Source organism: Oratosquilla oratoria, chromosome 19, assembly GCF_046742065.1.
Source record: "Oratosquilla oratoria isolate Oo_2021 chromosome 19, ASM4674206v1, whole genome shotgun sequence".
NCBI lineage: Eukaryota > Metazoa > Arthropoda > Malacostraca > Stomatopoda > Squillidae > Oratosquilla > Oratosquilla oratoria.
Genome location: NC_134795.1, coordinates 49406264 through 49427694, shown reverse-complemented (window position 1 = coordinate 49427694; position 21431 = coordinate 49406264). Strand labels below are relative to the sequence as shown.

General features: G+C 36.8%; 1 protein-coding gene across 9 annotated transcripts in view; it reads right to left on the bottom strand.

Annotated features, from left to right (window-relative positions):
- Positions 1 to 357: 357 nt before the first annotated feature.
- The window catches only part of LOC143035867 (patched domain-containing protein 3-like), a 45904-nt gene continuing 24830 nt past the window's right edge, over positions 358 to 21431 (bottom strand). For all 9 annotated transcript variants that reach the window (XM_076202968.1, XM_076202964.1, XM_076202969.1 and 6 more), the window contains 2 exons: positions 18013 to 20701; positions 358 to 1315 (listed from right to left, as the gene is read on the bottom strand). In XM_076202968.1, coding sequence (XP_076059083.1) covers positions 1073 to 1315; positions 18013 to 20652 — 2883 coding nt within the window. In that variant the 5' untranslated portion in view covers positions 20653 to 20701 and the 3' untranslated portion in view covers positions 358 to 1072. The remainder of the gene's footprint in view (positions 1316 to 18012; positions 20702 to 21431) is intronic.

Sequence of the window (21431 nt, the reverse complement as noted above, 5' to 3'; positions counted from 1 at the left end):
GCAACAGCTCCCCTCTCTCTACTAGAGTAAGCTGGTAGCACAAAAATTGTCTCACACTTATACAACACAGACAAAAGTCCAATATTTCTTCCCAGAGAGATCTACGGGAGGACCTGAGGATCACTGGAAACTGTTGTAGGGCAGCTTTCCAATCAACAAAATCCAAGCATATCCAACAATCGTCTAGTTACTGTCAAGGTATTACAAAATAATGGAAGAACTCTATATCCTGATTTTGTTCTTATGTGGAGAAGTGTTAAGGTGAGTAAAAACAAATGAGGGTAGAAATAGAGTTGTGTTGGTTTGGATATATGGAAAGAATGAATGAAGAAATACTAACAAAAAGCATGTGGAAGGGATTGAGCTTGAGAAGACTGAAAATGAGATGAATGGATGGGGTGAAATGAGTGTTTTGCATGTCATGTCTGTTGAGCATGGAAGACTGAGTGGGAAAAAAAAGGAGCAAATGGAGAAAGGTTGTTAATGGGTGAAAGAATGATATGTTTATCTGCTTCATAGAAGAGCTGTGGCTTGCTGCATTGCTTCTGACCCAAGCAGTGGGGCAAGAGACAGGGCAGCCTTTTATTCTTGTTGAAATGTGTTGAAATGGGAGGAATGGTTGAATGAATTTTGTTTACAATATGAGTGTGTGTCTTGACTTGGCTACCCACCTTTAACCACTTCAGTATGAGTCAAATTCTTGCACGCATCAGCGGCTGCCAAATGTATGATGCAACATACTACTTGCATTATAGAATATAAAGTCACTGCTGTATTACTCATTCTCTTTTACTCTGAGTAATAGTAAATACAGAAAACATGATCAAACCAGTTCAAAGAATCCAGGGGTAACCCTTGTACAACTACATAAAAAGAAATATATATAATCAAGACGCTGATGCTAGCATCCTTGTATATCCACTCATCACTCGTGACACCTATGGCATCATTGTACCAAAGTGGTTAAGGGGGAATGGGCCTTTGGTATATGTATGTCCACCATCCACAAGAGATTTTCTCATCCTACTAGAGCACCTAACTGTATACAAATGAGATTCTGAGTCTGCTCTCTTCATATTTTCTTCACTGGGAGACTGTTTATAACATTGTCCTCTTGCATAGTCTCTATACCAGATTCATTCTCTTTTATTTGATGAACACTATCTCTTCTGTTTGTAGAGTCCATCTCTTCCAGCTCACTCTCATCATGTTCTGCACTGCTATGGAAATATGAATTAGGCCCAATGAAAGACAGAAGCACAGGAAGGAAAACTAACCCATGGTAGAGTCCAAATAAGCAGACAGCAAAGAAGACCTGAAAAATAATTGCAATCATTAGGAATTGTCATAATGTAACAAATTGAAATGTAAACAGCTTAATATATTTTTTTTCTTATACTTAACATCACACTGCAGATAGAATACTTAAATCATTATACTAATAATAAGAATGTGTAATCAGATATTGAAAAAGAATGCTTCCAAGCTACATATCTTTAAAAGCCTTCCAATTTAACCTACACAACCTGGATATGCAGTGCTTAGAGGGTGACACTTGGTCCTAACTAGACCTGAAACTGTAAACTTCCACTTACTTTTCCTTACTTTTTTATGCATATGCATAAGGATACATATCTACTATAATAAAGTAGTAGCCTCTGTCTGTCTGTTTGTTTGTTCATGAACTCCTCCTAGGGTTTTGGAGATAGACCCCCATAACCATATATATTCTGATACCCTATAACTCCAGGTACTTGGATAATTATATTTCATGTAAAAAAATTATTTTGGTTAGGGTTAAGGGTTAAAGTTAGGGATTATACATGAACATGCAGCAACACGTGGGTAATTTGGCTAGTATGTATATATTTTCATAATGAGGTCCTACTCTACAATGCCTGCATATATACACACACACACTGAAATAAGAGGCAAGTGCACTAAAAAAAGAACTGGCCAAATTAAAATGTGAAATTGAGAGGTTGAAAAATAATGAAAACACAAATAATGAGACCATAAGGAGAGAAGTGGATGAACAGATAAAACCAATGACCATGGAAGTGGGAAAAAGCATAGGAGAAGACGAACTGCAACAACTCAGGAATGATTGCAAAAAAAGACAAAGAAGGTAATTTTTGAATAGTTCATTAACAAATGCAGAAGAAGGCCGAAGATGCTGTCATTAAGGTAATTAAACAAAAAGAAAATCTAGTAAGAGATACATTAGACCACTAAAGATTAAATTAAGGTCACAAATGGCAGAAGAAATCTTGGCAAGAACAGGAAAATTAGCAAGAAATGAACACTATAAAAATATACTGTATGGATAAAAGGAGACGTGAATGATGAGGAAAGAGAAAAAAATTAAGACATTAAGAAGCAAAGGTAAAGAAAAAAAAAAAAACAGAAAAGAATGGGGACTGAGATAACACAGTTCAATTGGAGAGTGTTAGATATGAGACTGAAAAATTGATATATTCAAGAAAAAAAAAAAAAAAAGGTTCAGAGAATGAGATGGAGGGAATAGAAAATTAAAATTAGCTTATACTAACATAGATGGATTAATCTCAGCATTAATGATCAAACTAATTGATTACCTGTCAGAAGCAAAACCAGACATAATGGGAATTGTGGTGACAAAATTAAGGGGTCCACTAGTACCAGTGCTGGACATGGATTATATAATCACTGCCTTAGAAAGACAGAGGAGAAACAAGGTGGAGTCATGTTCCTGGTTAAGAAAAACTTAAATGTGACAAAAGTTCTATATGGAGAAAACAGGGTATGGATGATCACAATAAGAGTTGAAGATAGCAACATGAAAAGCAGAAAGTTTGCAGTGATTTATGTGCCCCCAAAAACAAGGTCTTGGTGAGAGATTATTCCAAAATGTTAGACGATATGAGATCTTCATTAAAGAAGATGCTGAAGGATGAAAATAATGCGGTACTCACAGGGGATTTTAATTGCAAAGAAATATGTTGGGAAGAGATGACAGTGAAAGGTGGAGAGGATCAATGGGGAAATGTATTACTTGACATACAATGAATGTACAATGACACAATGGGTAAAAGAAAACACTAAATATAGAATGAATGAAGAACTGTGGAGACTAGATTTATTATTTATGTCAGAACCTGAAATAGTAGACAAAATTGAATGTAAGACACCAATTGCAAATAGTGACTACACACTACTTGAATTAGAACTAAAGGAGGAAATATATACATAGAGAAATGAGAAACAGAAAAGGAAGACTGATGTACAGTAAAACAGATTTTGAGAAACTTAGGAAATTTTTTCTTAAGGTGAACTGGGAAAAATTATACAAGAAACAAAAGTGGAAGAAAAATGGATGATTCTGATGAGAATCTATAAAGGAGTGGATAAACATGTCCCAAAGCAAAACAGGAAACGGTTTATATTAAGTGCTGATTTAACAGAAGGTGCAGCAAAATGAAAGACCGAAGATATAAAGCTTGGAAAAGATAGAGTAAAGACAAAAACCCAAGAAAGTGGCAAATATATATTAATAAAAGGAACAAATATGTAAAAATATGCAGGGAAGATAAAAGAAACTATGAAAAAAACATCACAGAAAAATGTAAGGATCAGCCAAAACTATTCTATAGATTTGAATATGGTAAACTAAAGAATAAACAGGAAATAGTGAAACTATGTCAAGGGAATACAGAATACACAGAAGATACAGAAATGGCTGAAGTCATGAGCATACACTTCAAGTTGGTTTTCACTAGAGAAAATATGTAACATCAGGATGAAGGGAAAGAATTGAAATCCCCTCCATGAGGGAAATAATAGTAACACGGGAAGAAATAATGAACCATATAATGAATTTGATGTCAGGAAATTGCATGGCCTGGATGGAATAGCTAATTGGATGTTAAAAGAATGTAAAGAGGAACTAGCAGACAAAATATATAACATAATAAATTGCTCACTAAAAGAAGGAAAATTGCCAGAAGACTGGAAAAATACTGATATCCTACCAATCTATAAAGGAGGAAATAAGGAAGACCCAACAAATTACACTGGTTTCCCTTACAAATATGGTAGCTAAAATGTGTGAAAAAGTTATAAAAAGTAGATGGATAAAACATCTGGAGGATAACAACATACTGAATCTGAGACAATTCAGATTTAGACAGAAGATCATGTACCATAAATTTGATATGTTTTTACTAAAGAATATTAGATATAATACAAGAAAGGGACAGATGAGCTGATTGTGTGTTCCTAGATCTACAAAAAGCTTTTGATAGTCCCTCACAAAAAACTATTAAGAAAGCTGGAAACCATATGAGGGATACAAGGCAAAATATTGAAATGGATGGAGGACTTTCTGCATGAAAGAAAAATTATGGTAGTACTCAGAGATAAGAGTTATATTTTAGAGAGGCAATTAATGGAGTTCCACAAGGATCAGTATTGGCTATGTGAATGACATGGACAAAGGTGTGGAATGTTACATGAGCTTCTTTTTTTGTCAAAACTAGAACTACCAACTCTGGAACAAAGAAGAGAAAGAGGTGACTTGTTGACCATCTACAGAAGAGCTTACTAAATTGGGATAAGAAAAATACAAGGGGACATAAAAAGAAACTAGAAAATGGCAGTTATAAAAGAGAGAAAAAAGCTTCCCACACAGAGTGGTGGATGTCTGGAACAAATTGGTTGAAACAATAGTGTGTGCAAAAACTATACATGAATTTAAGACCAAACTAGACACTGCGAGATACAAACACGGGACACCACGAGCATTGCTCCTCTTTCTGTAAGATACAACTAGGTAAATACATATACCAAAGACTTTTTCCCCCTTACAAGGGAGGTAGCCAAAAAACAAAGGCATAAAATCCACTCTCACCCACTCCATCCCCACATACCAGACTCCCATTTACCCCCCTCCCTCCCTCTTATCTTGGCTCCTCCTAGATGACGAGTCATCCCTGCACCTTGCCCACTGCCCTGGGTCAGAAGCAGTGTTGCAAAACACAACACATCCACAGCAAGGCTGCTTCATTAAATCAGTCACCCCTTCTCTCGGTCCCCTCATGCAGAAAAAGAAAAGATGGGGAGAAATCCATTTGGGTTGCATCAAATTATTTTTTCACACATACTCCCTCACCCCCCATCCCCAACCCACTCCCTTTCATGCATTACAGCATCATCTTAACACAACCATTTTCTATTCACCCCTATCTTCTGTCTTCTCCTGTCCTTTCTCAACAGACATTCCCCTCTTTCCCAATGCCCCTTTTACCCCAACCATCCATCTCATCCTTGGTTGCCCCCTCATGCTCACTCCTTTTAATTTTGTCTTCTAACCTCTTTTACTAATCTTTCTTCACTCATTCTTTCCATGTGTTCAAACCATTCCAGTACTCTTTCATCAACCCTATCTCTCAACTCTCTTTCCACCCCTGTTCTCCAATACATCTTGTTTCTCACTCTATCCAGCCTAGTAACCCCTATCATACTTCTCAGGGACCTCATCTCAAATACATTCAAACTACTCTCTTCCTCTCTTATGTTCCATGTTTCTCCCCAAACAGTGCTGTCAGCACAATCACTCCTTCATACTTAGCATATATTCCCAAATGTCTATTTCTCATTACACTTTTTAATCCCCAAAGGCATTTACTTGCTTCTCTCAATCTACATTCTACCTCCACCTCCACTCCTCCCTTTCCTGCCACATTTGCACCCAAGTATTTAAAACTATCCTCTTCCTCCAGTCTCTCTCCCTTAATATTCACTTCCTGTCTGCTGCCACCTTCTCCCGTTGTACATCTCATCACCTTACTTTTACTCACATTTATTTTCAACTTCCTTCTTTTGCCCACCTTCCCAAACTCTGTCACTACCTTTCTCAATCCCTCCTCTGATCCTGCTACAAGTGGAGTGTCGTCAGCAAATATCATCTGGCTTATCTCCCACTATTCATAATTTCCTTTAACCATCTCTAATCCCCAATCCATTACCTTTTCATTTACCTCTTGCACCACCCCATTCATATATAAATTGGACAGCCAAGGCTGTTGTCAACCCTTAGATGTCCAGCATGCACATGTGCACATGTATGCACAGTTGTTGTTCGTCGTAGTGACAAGGCACATAATTTTGGTGCTCCTGAAAAACACGTCTATTATGAAAAAGTCGAAACAGTGCTTCAATTATAGAATACCTAGAGTGTAGATTATAGGAGGGGGAGTGCTCCTGAATAAACGAAATGGTCAATCATAACATGAAAAGTGTAAAATCGAAGTAAAATGGAGGAAATTGTGGACAGGTCGGAAGATTCCCAAGATGGCCGTTCATTATGGTCAAACGTAAACAGATTCACTGATTCGGTTGCTGGAACAAGAGTGTGTTAGAATATGAATTCAGATTTTAGATCACCAAGAGGGGCTTTAAAGGTTCCTGTTTGACAATGGAGGTGAAAGCAATTTTTCAGGATTCACTGGGCACGAAAGAAGACTTTAGCAGAATTATTGACATAAAGAGGGATATGAGAAATATGAACGATGCATGGAAACAAGAAACAAGTGAGATATGGGAGACTAATAAAGACTTAAACAATGAAGTGGCAGACTTAAAGAAAGTGAACAATGAAATGAAAGAAGAGATTAGTGTACTAAAAAAAAAAAAAGAATTGGCTGAATTAAAAGGTGAAAACGAAAAGTTGAAAAATAATGAAAATACAAATAATGAGACCATAAGGAAAGAGGTAGATGAAAAGATCAAAGCAATGACCATGGAAGTGGGAAAAAGCATAGGAGAAAATGAATTACAGAAACTTAGGAATGATTAGAAAAAAGACAAGGAAGAAGAAAAGGTAATTTTCAAAGAAATAATTCACCAACAGATGCAGAAGGCCAAAGATGCAGTTATCAAGGTAATTAAACAAAAAGAAAACCTAGTAAGAGATACAGTAGACAAAAAAAAAAATGTATAGTAATTTATGGTCTAAAGGAAAAACATAACTGAAATTGGTTCCTGAGAGAAAAAGAGGACAAAGAATTGGCTAAAAATGTTCTAAAAGTAGTAAAGGATAACCAGCAAGATATAAATAAGGAAATAGAGGAAGTACACTCGAGAATGGGCAAGTATGCAGAAGGAAAAAGCTGACCACTAAAGATTAAATTAAGGTCACAAATGGGAGTGGAAGAATTCTTAACAACAGGAAAATTGGCAAGAATTGAACATTATAAAAATATATGGATAAAAAGAGACATGAATGATGAGGAAAGAGAAAGAATTAGGACGTTAACCTCTTCAGTATGGGCCAAAATCTCGCGGGCAGCATTAGCTGCCAGACGTACGATGTGTCGTAATAATACTCGCATCATGAAATATAGTCACCGCTTATATCGATCGTTCTCTCTTTCACCCGTGAATTTTGATAACCATAGAAAATGTGATGAAGACAGTTTAGAGAGTATGTCATTACGCAGGGGCAACTACAATAAATATAATCAAGACGCCGATATGGCAGCCTCGCGTATCCACTTGCTCCTCATGCCGCCTACGTATGTGGCACCGTATGGAAGGGGTTAAGAAGTGACGCAGGAATCACGGTTTTTTCCTGAAACGCTGGCGAGGCCTATTATTCATGCACTGGCAGTTTCTATTGTTTGAGCAGGTGTTTCCTGGATGCCTGGTCTTCAGGTCACTAGGAACAATTAAATGTCTCTTGCTTGAGATCTGGAGGAACAATCAACGGTCCCTAGAGAGCTGGTTGGAAAGACACTGGAGTACTCATTGCTCCATATGAGTGTGTGCACGCATGTCCACACTGGATATCAACCCCTTTGATGTCCAGCATACACATACACATGGATTGACAGCGAAGAATGGAACTCCAGAAAAAAACACAATTTTTGTGGATTTCAGCAACAAGGGAGTACCTGTGTTGCATTAGTAGGGAAGGAAAAGCTCGTGATGTTGTGGGCAGGTAAAGAAAAAGAAGGGGAGGCATTATTGAGGAAAATGGAAGAAAATGAGGAAGTTGAGGAATGGGCCTTGGAAGTCAGAAGGGGTGTAAACAAAAGATGTGCAGACGACACAGCTGAGGTCGAACAGGTGAGCAAAAGTATTAAGAGTAGGAATATAGATAAGAGCAGCTCAATGGAAAGAGGAGATAACTACTTCTATGGATTTAATGAGGGAGGAGATAACAACCTCCCCGACTAGTAAGTCTAGAGGAGAAACTAACAAAAATGAATGAAGAATGGGAGGTTAGGTTTAGCCAACTCACACTAGTTACACAAAAAGTTGATAAACTGGAAGAACTAAAGGAAAATCAAAACCTAACTAGATTATATAAGAATTAAAAAGACAGTTAAGAGAAGTAAAGGATGAGAATGAGGAATTAAAGATGAATACTAAAGAGAATAAAGATTCCATAGCAAAAGAGGTAAGTGGTTGGAAAAAAGTCCAAAAGAATAACAAAATTGAATTTAGAGATATAGTGAAACAGTATATGAAAGAACAAACTAAGGACAGTTATAAAGTGATGTGAAAGAAGGAGAATATAGTAAGAGACTTAGCAGATAAAAAGAAATGTATAATTATATTAGGAATGGATGAGAAGCATAATCCAAATAGAGTAAAGGAAGAGAAGGAAAAGTAAACAAGATATTAAAAATAGTTCAAGAAGATGAACAAGAAATAAAGAAGTTGAAGAAATATATAGACTGGGGAAATACAATATAGACAAGACCAGACCAATTAAGGTTAAATTCAGGTCACAAACAACAGCAGAGAATGTCTTATCAAAAACAGGGAAACTAGCAAAAAGTGATCAGTATAAACAGGTATGGATAAAAAGAGAGATGAATAAAGAGAAAAGAGAGGAAGAGAAAACAAAAAGAATCAAAGCTAAGGAAAAAAACGAGAAATAAACAGTCAAAGAGAAATTCTATTGGAGAGTAGTGGATATGAAAGTGAGGATATGGTTCATAGTAGAGAAAAACGGAAGGAAAACAGAAAACAGGATGGAGGTAACAGAAAATTAAAAGTGTCACAAATATAGATGGCTTAATAACAGGCTTGAATGAACTGAATGATTACCTGAAGGAAAAAGAACCAGACATAATGGGAATTGTAGAGACAAAATTGAAAGGTCCATTACCACCCAACAGTGTAGGACATGGTGCATATAATTATTGGATTAGAAACAGAGAAATAAAGCAAGGGGGTGGAGTTATGTTCCTGACTAAGAAGGATATAAATGTGAGAAATGTTACATATGGAAAGAATAGAGTGGAGATGATTATGATGGAAATAGAGGACAGGGACAAGAAGAGCAGGAAGTTTGTGGTAAATTATGTGCCTCCTAAAACAGCTTTGTGGGAAGAGAGAGAACACAAAAATATGTTAGAAGACACAAGGATAACACTAAATAAGATAACAGAAGATGGAGGAAGAAGAGTTATAATGGGTGACTTTAATTGTATAGAAATCTGCTAGGAAGAGATGACAGTGAAAGGGGGAGATGACCTATGGGGAAATGTGCTACTTGATATGATTATAGAACATACAATGACACAATGGATACAAGAGAATACTAGGTATAGAAATGATGAAGAATCATAATAATCGCATAAGAACCTGAAATAGTGGACAAGATTGAATATAAGACACCACTAAGTAAAATAGACCACATATTATTTGAATTGGAACTAAATGAGGAAAAATACATGAGAAAAAATGAACAATATAGAAAGGGAAGATTGATGTATGGAAAAACAAATTTTGATAAAGTAAGATAATTTTTTAAAAAAGCAGACTGGGAAAGGATACACAAGATGAAAACAACAGTAGAAGAAAAATGGAAAATTTTGACAAAAATTTATAAGGAGTGGAAAAGTATGTTCCAAGACAAAAACAAGAAAAAAGGATATGTAAAATGTTGGTACAACAAAAGATGTAGCGAGTTAAAAGACAAAAGGGATAAAGCTTGGATAAAATGGAAGACAAAAGACCTGAAAAATGGAAAATATATACTAGTTATAGAAATCAATATGTACAAGTGCGCAGAGAAGAAAAGAGAAAATACGAAAAGGATGTCATAGAAAAATGTAAAGATCAACCAAAACTATTTTATAGATTTGTAAACAACAAACTGAAAAACAAACAAGAATTAGTGAAACTACGACAAGGAGTTGAATACACAGAGGAAATAGAAATGGCAGAAATTATGAACAAGCATTTTAAATCAGTGTTTACGAGGGAGAACATACAACTTAGAGATGTCGAGTGGGAGGAGAAAGTCCCCCCTATGAAAGAGATAGAAGTAACAAGGAAAGAAATAATGAATCACTTGAGTAATCTCGATGTTAGAAAATCGCATGGACCAGATGAAATGGCAAACTGAATTTTGAGAGAATTCAAGAAAGAACTAACAGACAAAGTACATAGTCTAATAAGAAGCTCATTGAAAGAAGGAAAAAATCCAGAAGATTGGAAAAGAGCAAATATAGTACCAATATATAAAGGGGGAAACAAAGAAGACCCTACTAACTATAGATCGGTCTCTCTTACAAGTATGGTAGCTAAAATTTGTGAAAGAATGATCAAAATTAGATGGGTAAGGCATTTGAAAAAAATCAAGGAAGATCATGTATTTACCTAGTTGTAATATACGGGAGGGGAGCTATGCTCGTGGTGACCCGTCTTTGTATCTCTCCGCATCAAGTTTTATCTTAAAATCTTGTATAGTGTTAGCACATACTGTTTTGTTGTCTAATTTGTTCCATGTATTTATCGCTCTGTGTGGGAAACTGTTCCTTTTCAAGTTTTTTCTATAACTATCCTTTTTCAATTTTTTTCCGTGTCCTCTTGTTTTACCGTTTTCCCACACTAATAGGTCGTTCCTGTCTAAAACTTCCATTCCTTTCATTATTCTGTAGATAGTTAGCAAATCTCCTCTTTCTCTTCTTTGTTCCAGAGTTGGTAGGTTCAATTTGGATAGTCTTTGCTCATATGTTAGTTCGGCGAGTGTCGGTGCTAGTTTTGTTTTCGCTCTTTGTAATCTTTTTATTTTCTTAATATTCTTTTTGGTACTGGGTGTCACAAACTTGATGTGTTTCTATTCAAGACTAATACATGTAATACAAGAAAGATGGATGGACTGATTGTGCATTTCTAGACCTGAAAAAAGCTTTTGATAAGGTGCCACACAAGAAATTGCTAAAGAATTAGAAACTGTAGGAATACAGGGCAAACTGCTGGAGTGGATGGAAGACTTCTTACATGAAAGAAAAATGAGTGGTGATAAGAGACAAACATTCTAATTGGGATGATGTGATTAGTGGAGTTCCACAAAGAAAAGTTTTGGCCCCAGTAATGTTTGCTATATATATTAATGATATGGATAAAGGAATTGAAAGTTATATCAGCTTCTCTGTGGACGAGGCAAAATTGTTGAAAAAAGTGAACATAGTAGAAGATTGTGAGTCACTGCACAGTGATCCCAATAAAGTATGGGAATGGAGTAGGAAGTGGGAGATGGATTTCAATATTATGAAGTGTAGTATAATGGAATTTGGAAGAAGCAAAAAAAGAAAAGTGGGTTCATATACATTGGGAGAGGAAGAAATTAAAAGTGGAAAATGAGAAGGCCCTGGGAATCATTATTATGAATAATAATATGTCACCTGAGAAACATATAAACAAAATCTTTGGCGAAACTTATAATTTAATAAGAACAATCAAAATGGCATTTACATACCTGGAAAAAGAAATTGTGAAGAAAATACTAGTCACTTTGATAAGACCAAGATATGCAGCAACGACGTGGTAACCAAGTACAAAAAAATGTATAACAAAACTTGAAAGAATACAAAGAGCAATTATGAAATTGGCACCAACACTCTCAGAGCTATCACATGAAGAGAAATGGGCAAAACTGCTACAGACATTAGAGCAAAGAAGAGAGAGAGGAGACTTGATAACTATTTATAGAATCATGAAAGGCATAGAAACTATTGATAGAGAGGATCTAATAAAATGGGATAGTAGAGATACAAGAGGACACAGAAAGAAAATAAAAAAAGACAATTATAGAAGAGACCTGAAAAAGAACAGCTTTCCCCACAGGATAACAGACGTTTGGAATAAGTTAGATGAAAATGTGGTGTGTGCAAAAACGATACACGAATTTAAAAATAGTCTAGATAAAATGAGATATGGAGATAGGACACCACGAGCATAGCTCCCCTTCCCGTAAAATAAAACTAGGTAAATACACACACCTTAAATAGTACACAAAATTGAATACAAGAAACCAATTCCGAAGAGTGATTACATACTATTCGAATTGGAACTAAAGGAGGAAATATATAGATAGAGAAATAAGAAACACAAAAAAGGAAGACTTATGTATAGTAAGACTTTGAGAAACTTGGGAAATTTTTTCTTAAAGCGAACTGGGAAAAATTCTACAAGGAAGAAACACAAGTGGTAGAAAAATGGATGATTCTGATGAAAATATACAAAGGAGTGGGTAAATATGTCCCAAAGCAAAAACAGGAAAAGGTGTATATTAAGTGCTGATTTAATAGAAGGTGCAGTAAAAAGGAAAGACTGAAGAGATAAAGCTTGGAAAAAAAAAAACAACAACTAGAAAGCGGCAAATATGTAAAAATACGCAGAAAAAAAAACCCTATGAAAATGACATAACAGAAAAATGTAAGGATCAGTCAAATCTATTCTATAGATATGTAAATGGTACACTAAAAAATAATCAGGAAATAGTGAAACCATGCCAAGGGAATATGGAAAACACAGAAGATACTGAAATGGCTGAAGTCACGAACAAACACTTCAAGTTGGTTTTCACTAGAGAAAAAATGCAACATCAGGATCATCATATCTTGTCGCACCAAAACTGTGTCCATATAAGGGCAGTTTCAGTTGCTTCCCTAAGGTCTTGGTCGGAGCAATGGGGACTCAATGGATATTCCCAGAGGACGTGGACCATCGTCTGTACTTCGCCACAGGGGCATTGGGGGCTATTGGTGTATCCCCACTTGTGTTGATTTTCTCTCGTTTTGCCCACCTTGGCTCTTCCTCTGTTTAAGATAACCCAGTCCTTCCTGGATGAAGGGACAGAAGTGAAATCCCCCCCATGAGGGAGATAATAGTAACACAGAAAGAAATAATGGATCAAATAATAAACCTTGAAGTCAGGATATCATACGGCCTGGATGGAATAGCAAATTGGATATTAAAAGAATGTAAAGAGGAATTAACAGGCAAAATATATGATATAATAAGTTGCTCACTCAAAGAATGAAAAATGCCAGAGGACTGGAAAAATTTTGATATCCTACCAATTTATAAAGGAGGAAATAAGAAAGACCCAACAAATTACAGACTGGTTTCCCTTACAAGTACAGTAGCTAAAATGTGTGAAAAAGTTATGAAAAGCAGATGGATAAAACATCAAGAGGAGAACAATATACTAAATCCAAGAAAATTCAGATTTAAACAGGGAAGATCATATACCACAAATTTTATCTGTTTTTACTCAAGACTACTAGACATAATACAAGAATGGCATGGATGGGCTGATTGTGCATTCCTAGATCTACAAAAAGCCTTTGATAAAGTCCCTCACAAAAATCTATTGAGAAAACTGGAAACCATAGGAGGGATACAAGATAAACTATTGAAATGGATGGAGGACTTTTTTGCATGGAAGAAAAATGAGGGTAATGTTCATATCAGCAGTCATATTCCAATTCTAATTTACCCTATTCCTTCTAAACCATTTGACACAGTTGCTGGTGATCTAGTTACCACTTACACATAGCAAAAACCAATACCTCCTTGTCTGTGCCGACCATTTTTCACAATTCTGTATTCTATCCCCCTACCAGACATGAAGTACAACACATAGCAAAGACCTTTATTGACAAACTCATATGACCATTTACTACACCTAAAACTGATTTCTGACAACAGGACTGAATTCAACAGATTCTTTCACACATTTGTAATTACTTTCAAATCAAGAAATGCAACACTACTGCTTATCACCCTAGTTCAAATGGCTTAGTTGAATGCCAGAATAGAAAGATTCTCAATGTTCTTAGACACCTTGCTTCTGATCTTCACCCTTCTTGGGATGAACATGTCCCCATGATTCAAGCTTGCATAAATAGTTCCATTAACAGGTCAATATCGGAATCTCCTCATTTTGTCCTCTTTGGCTTGGACAAAAGGCTCCCATATGATCTTCTTTCAGAATTACCTCCCATTTACAATTTCAATGATTATGTCAAGGTCAAAGTAGCAAATTTCAATAATCTTTTCAAAAGAATACATAATACTCTTCATCTAAGGACGAAATGGTCCGTTTGCATAACAAATCACCCATTGGACAAAAGTCAAAGGACAAAGTCAAAGCACTCAGGTTGCACAATCTTACAGAGACCGTCTTCACAAGGATCATATCAAAAGAGTCCCCCATGGCCTTAACACAGAGACTGTTCCTTCACAAACTCACACTACCCCTGCAATAGAGGACCATCACCAATCCTCTTCCCCAAAACCTCCAGTTCCCCTTCCCACTATAGTCCTTGCAATCAAGCAACAACTTCATAAGAGTATATTTTGCCTAGGTGAACGGAAATATCCATTTCCACCTGCTCATACAATTAAGTCTATTTCATTTTATTCATGAGAATTTCCCGACACCACCATTATTCCAACATTATGTCTATATATCTTCATGCAAAGGTTCTGCAAAAGGTCTTGTATTATTTCTTATCTTCCATGAGTATCAATCTCACTGTGGACAGTGAGTGGTAGCTGAGCTGAGCATCTGTTGTCAACCCTTAGAAGTCTAGCGGACTGTGCTTTTCTAGATCTACAAAAAGCATTTGATAAAGTACCACACAAAAAAAATATAAGAAAAATAGAATCAATAGGTGGCATCAAAGGTATATTATTGGAATGGATGGAGGACTTCTTGACTGGGAGGAAAATGAGGGTAGTAATTAGAGACAAATACTTGACCTGAAAAGAAATGATAAGTGGTGTCCTGCAAGGTTCAGTATTGGCTCCAATCATGTTTGCCATATATATAAATGACATGGATGAAGGTGTGGAATGTTATATGAACTTTTTCTCAGATGACACAAAAAATACTAAAGAAAATAAATACAGAGGAAGATTGTGAATCACTACAGATACACCTAGACAAAATCTGAAAATGGAGTCAAAAGTGGGAAGTGAACTTTAACATCAAGAAGTGTAGTATAATGGAGTTTGGAAAAAGTGAAAATAAAATATTGAGAAATTATAAAGTTGGTGAAGAAGTAAAAAAAGTGAGCTTGGAAAGAGACCTGGGAGTAATAATCAGCAAAGACATGTCACCAGACAAACATCAATAAAATAGTCAGAGAAACCTTCAACCTACCAAGGTTGATGAAAGTGGCATTTGACTATTTGTATGAGGAAATGATTAAGAAAATATTAGTTACACTGATAAGACCAAAACTGGAGTATGCTGCAACACTATGGACACCCAGTACTAAAAAGAATATAAAGAAATTAGAAAGAATACAAAGAGCAACAACAAAGATGGCACCAACACTCTCCAAATTGACATACAAACATTGTCCAAATTGGAACTACCAACTCTGGAACAAAGAGGAGAAAGAGGAGAATGGAAATGGAAATCGTAGAGATAATTTATTAAAGTGAGACAACAGAAAAACAAGAGGACATGAAAAGAAACTCAAAAAGGATAATTATAGAAGAGATATGAAAAAGAATAGCTTCCCACACAGAGTGGTGGATACCTGGAATAAATTAGATAAGGCAACAGTGTGTGCAAACACTATTCAAGAATTTAAGAACAAATTTGATGCTGAAAGATACAAAGACAGGTTACCATGAGCATAGCTCCCTTCCTGTATAATACAACTAGGTAAATATAAAGTGAGCAGTACTCCAACGTCTTCAAGTAAATTTTTGAGGGATTCTCTATTGTCTGCGAGATCTGATGCCAAGGGACATTCCTTTGTACCCAGTAACCCGAGGACTAGGCATATATATATATATATATATATATATATATATATATATATATATATATATATATATATATATATATATATACATACATATATATACACATACATACATACAAAGCGTTTGGGATAAATTTGACACTTTTTTTTGGAAAGGAAAGAAAAATGTCATATCCTGGCCAAAAATTGAAGTATTCTCAAAATTCAAAGTGCATCTCTTAGAGGATATTTTGCCAAATATAGCTCAATCAAAGAAGCTGCCCTGAGCCTCCACCACGGCCTCCAGGCAGGACTGGAACCTGCAGCACATGGTCTTCACGGTGTCCTTCGAGAGATCCCTGAATACCAGTTTGATCCTGGCAATCAACTCGTCCTTGGTGTTGCAATTGGTACAATTGGTGTCTTTTTCAACTGTGCCCCACACATAACAGTCCATGGGGCTGTAATCAGGCGAGCTGGAGGGGGGGGGGGCAGATATTGGGACTGGTGAAGTCGTAGAAGTTCTCAGACAGCTACTTCTGGGTTTTCCCGGAGGTGTGACAGTGAGCTGAATCCTGCTGCCATACATATGGTCTTTCCAAAGCCACCCCCTCCACCCAGCACTTAACAGTGGACAGCAACTCAGTATAGCCATCTGAAGTAAGTCTGAGTCCCTTTTCAAAGATGTGGGGTGGCATGATGTGGCCTTCAATGGAAACACACCGAGAGACCATCACAGTTTGAGGGAACTTCGTCTTCATGAAGCACAGGACTTTGTGCGGACTGTAGGCTAGCCACCTGTTGTTTTGTGCGTTGTGCAACTGGCCCTGGCAGAAGTTCTTCTTGTTTGAGAAGAACCAGAGCATCCCCAGCTCGACTGGGTGTTTGACCTTGTTGAGGAGTTTCTTGGCTTTCATAAGGTGGTTCTCTTGGGCCTTGGCAGTGAGTAGTTGGCCCTTGCACCTCTTGTATGAGGAATAGCAAAGACCTTCATTCAGCGCTTTCTTCATAGTTGCCACTCTAATGCCAATCTCTGTCACCATGGTCAGCACTGCCTTGCCTGGATCTTGCTGCTCCTCTTTTTTGCAGTTTCTCAATGAATTTCATTGTGCAGACAGTCAAAATGCCTGCTATGATCCCTCGTGCTAGTCACTCCTTTCACATCTCCGTTGCAATTCTCCAGCTCACACCTCATGGCCTTCACGGTATTCAAGGAGCACTGAACTGCAGCTAAGCTTTCTGAATTTTTAATCCAGTGCAAATCATTATGATGTAAGTCACTCTTTCAATATTCTGATAGTTTCCAGTCATCCATGCTCTCTAGCTCTCACACCCATCAATAGTACACAGAATAAGCTATCTGTTGTACTTTACCACTATTAAATCCTTCAAATGGTTCTGAAATGACAGAAGATAAAAAAAATTATCAAATTTATCCCAAACATCCTGTGTGTATATATATATATATATATATATATATATATATATATATATATATATATATATATATATATATATATATATATATATATATATATGCAGGTAGAAAGAAAATAGTAAAAAGAACAGAAAAACAGAAAGTGGTCAGGGGAAGATGGGGTAGAGTTTTGCAGGGATTTGCGAAGTACAGAGGAAGTTAAGAAGGGTTTGACTGTGCCACTGAGAGATGACAAGAAAAATTAATGTGATGGGATACAGCTACAAAAAAAGATGAGATACAATGTGTACTGAAAATAATAAAATCTGGTAAGGCACCTGGGTTAGATGGGCATCATGTGGAGTGTCTGACAGAGGGATGAGCAGTTAAAGTAGAGTGGCAAGTGAGATAGTTTAATGTGTGCCTAAGGGAGGGAAGTGTGTCAGACAACTGAAGGAGTGCATGCACAGTTCTACACAAAGGAAAGGGGACAAATGTGAATGTATAATTTTTCTAATGTATACAGATATTTCTACTAGTACTTACCTTGAAAAATGTGATGAATACATGTGAATCTGATCCAGCCAAGAATGAAAATGCCAGGAAGGTGCTGAAGCCCCCATTGAGAACAGCTGGTCCAATTTTGGATAAGGCCAAATGCACTCTCCTGTCTCTTGTGCCTTGATGAATCATGAAGGAATGACCAATGTGAGCAGCATAATCCACACAAAGTCCAATGGCAAGAACAAGATCTACACATGATACAGTATCAATGGTCAGACCCCACCAATGAATCAGAGCCCCAACATCCAAAAGTGTTAGGATGACACAAAGAAGAACCATAAGACTTGTAGTTAGGCTTGCAATCAGTGAAAGTGTCATAATAAAAACTATGAACATTGCAAGTCCAATATTTCGATATAACTCCGCTTCAATAATTTCATCTGTTTCCCATCCACTGTAATCTTGTGCCCATGGTTTGGCATATCCACTGAAGTTTAGAGACTTTACAATATTTTTTACTTCATTCATGGCTGCTATTTTATCCCCAGATCCAGACAACTGAATATGTTTATACTCGATGCTGGAGGCATGAACAGAAGGGACTGTGTCATAACAAGTATAATTGCCATTAAATTTGAAATTCTTTACTCTGTACTCTGATCCTGCTGGTGAGTATAGGAAAAGGCTAAAAAAGTAATCATAATCATCTTGATTCATGTCAGGATCATCTAGTGGGTATTCATGTTTTTCCATGTATTTCTTGAATACAGAATACCAATCATCAACTTCTCCAACATATGGACTTGCTTTTAGTTGTGTAACAAGTGTGTCTATCTTATCAATCTCTTCATAGTAACTGAAGTTGCCAAGGTATACTACACCAGGCTTTCCAAGTGTTGGAAAATATTCTTTTTGTTTCATGAAAAACTGGAACAGATATGATCTATGTGGAAGGAACCAAATTGGTTCAAATTCTTGCCGAAGATTTGAAAGTCCCCAACTGGAAACCCCTATCAGTCCTGCAGTAAATACAAGTACTGATATCTTTACAGGTAATTTTAACAGAAATTTAGAATAGACACCACTGAAGAAATTCTGACAGAGGTCTTTCTTGCTACATTCATTTGGAGTGAAAGATTTCATTTTCCAGAACCAGAAAAGTCCATGTCTGTTATCTTCTAAACGCTTCTGGTCCAAGGTTAGACATGCAACAAAGAATGTGGCCTGAAGAAAATACACAGCTGCAATCCCAACAGCAGCATAGAGACAGAAGGACCTTAGTGCTGGTAGAACAGTTCCAGCACCAATAGCAAAGGCCATGAAGTCAGTTATGGATGTAACAGTGATAGACACTCCTGCATGCTTAAGGGTAGCACCAATTCTCACAGCTAAATGCTGCTGCTTTTCTTTGGGTGAGAGATTGTTCCATGACTGCATAATCACAAACATATCGTCTATCCCTAACCCTAGAAGTAGGAAGGGCATGATACTATTAACTGGCCCATATGGAATATCAAATGCAGAACATAAACCATATGAAATCAGAGTTGCCATACCAACACAGAGAAGACCTAGTAAAGACAAGAGTGGTCTTTGTTCTACTTTGTTGAATTTCCCTAACATGATTTGCACATATGTAAAGACTGTGGCAAAACCTACTGTTAGAAGGGTAACATCACCTTGAATTGTGTCCTCAGCAATTTTGCCAAAGCTGGAAGAGGACATCAAATAAATTTTAGAATAATTTGCCTCGTTGGAACTATTAATTACTGTCTCTACCATGGAACTTTCCCATTCAAAACTATCTGGATCTACTTCCATCCCAGTTCCGGTATCATCAATGTAATTTCCACTGGCTACAGCTTCCAAATCTACCCTTGTTATCCACCTTTGCATTGCAGCCTTGGCTTTGATGATCTTGCCATCACTGTCTCTCTCAATGCCACCAAGGAACATAGTAAAATTTGTAGGGAGCCCAAAAACTGCACTATCTTCAGTCTCATTGAGGTCTTGGATTATCTGTTCTGGTGTTAGAGATTCAATTATCTGCCTGTCATAGCCCCAGATTTCCAGGATACTATTTTCCTTGCAGAGAGATTCTATATCTTGCAAATAGTCACAATAAGTCTCTTTATCAAGGACAATTGTTGGATCAGGTACATCTCGTCTTCTGCGCCCTAACACTTGAGTTAAGTGTTTTTCTGGGATTTCCCGCTTTTTCCTAAAGATTCCAACAAGTGTTGGTACCCTGGCACAAACATCTCTCCACTTTATTCCTTTGGATGTGGTTGTATTTTCAACATTTTCATGAACTTGAAGCATTTCCAGAAGTACTCTTTTGTCAAGAATATTATCTGCTTCATATAGTGCTGCTTGTATTCGAAATTCACTGGGAAAATTTTTTCCTTGCCAGTCATATACTTTCAAAAAATCAGAATTTTGAGGAATCCAGAGTTTGAAGGGGCGAATTTCCATCTTAAACTTGGTAAGGCCAATAGAGCAGGTGGCTGTGACAGAAAGGCACACCAAGATGAAAACGAAAGGTCTTCGTGCAATGGCAAGTCCATAACTGTAAAAAGCATATTCAAAACCCCCAACAATACTACTGCTTAAGGCTTCCAAACGACTCCTCTTCTTCCTTGCATGACTGTTAACCTTGGAAGAGGGCTCTGAAGAGTTCATGGTCAAGAAATGGATCTCTACTGTATGTATGGCAGTCTTTCTGTAGACCCTGAAATAATAAGAAAATATTAGGATAACAAATACTTTTATATTCTATACAGCTAACATTATTTTTTTTGTGTGAATTCTTAGTAATCAAACAGTTCACAAAAACAAAAATAGAATACACATAAACTATTTTTATATTGATCGAGTATACACAGCAATTGTGTGTCAACACATTGGTAGTATAATAGTACAGTAAGCAACTGATGGTTACTAATGGGAGAAAATGTAGGATCAATATAGTGACTGGCTGCAAAAGTACACAAGTATGAAAAATAACAGACACAACATACGTAACCAGATCAATCAATCAACCTGATGCCCAGATCTCCTGCAGGAAGCCCACAGCTCACTGGTAAGCAGCAACTCCATCGAATTTGGCCCACAGGTTACTCAAAGGTATTGTGTAGCTGTTAGGGTATGGCTAGGGTAGAGCAGTGTAGGATGAGGTATTCAGTTTCTTTTGTATAATGGTTGCATCTAAGGCAGTTTGTTTCTGTTGCCAGACCTAGGTCTCTTACTCCAACACTCACTAACTGCCACTTGTGTGGATGTTTGGGCTCAGGACATAAATCCACTTTGGGATTGGCCCATGATATAAAACACCACCAATTCCCAAAGTGGGTTTATGTCCTAGGACCAAGCATCTGCAAAATGGTAGTTGGTGAGTGTTGGATTAAGAGCCTAGGTACACCCATCTTCCTTTGGATTCAATTTTATTTTCCCAATGGTTT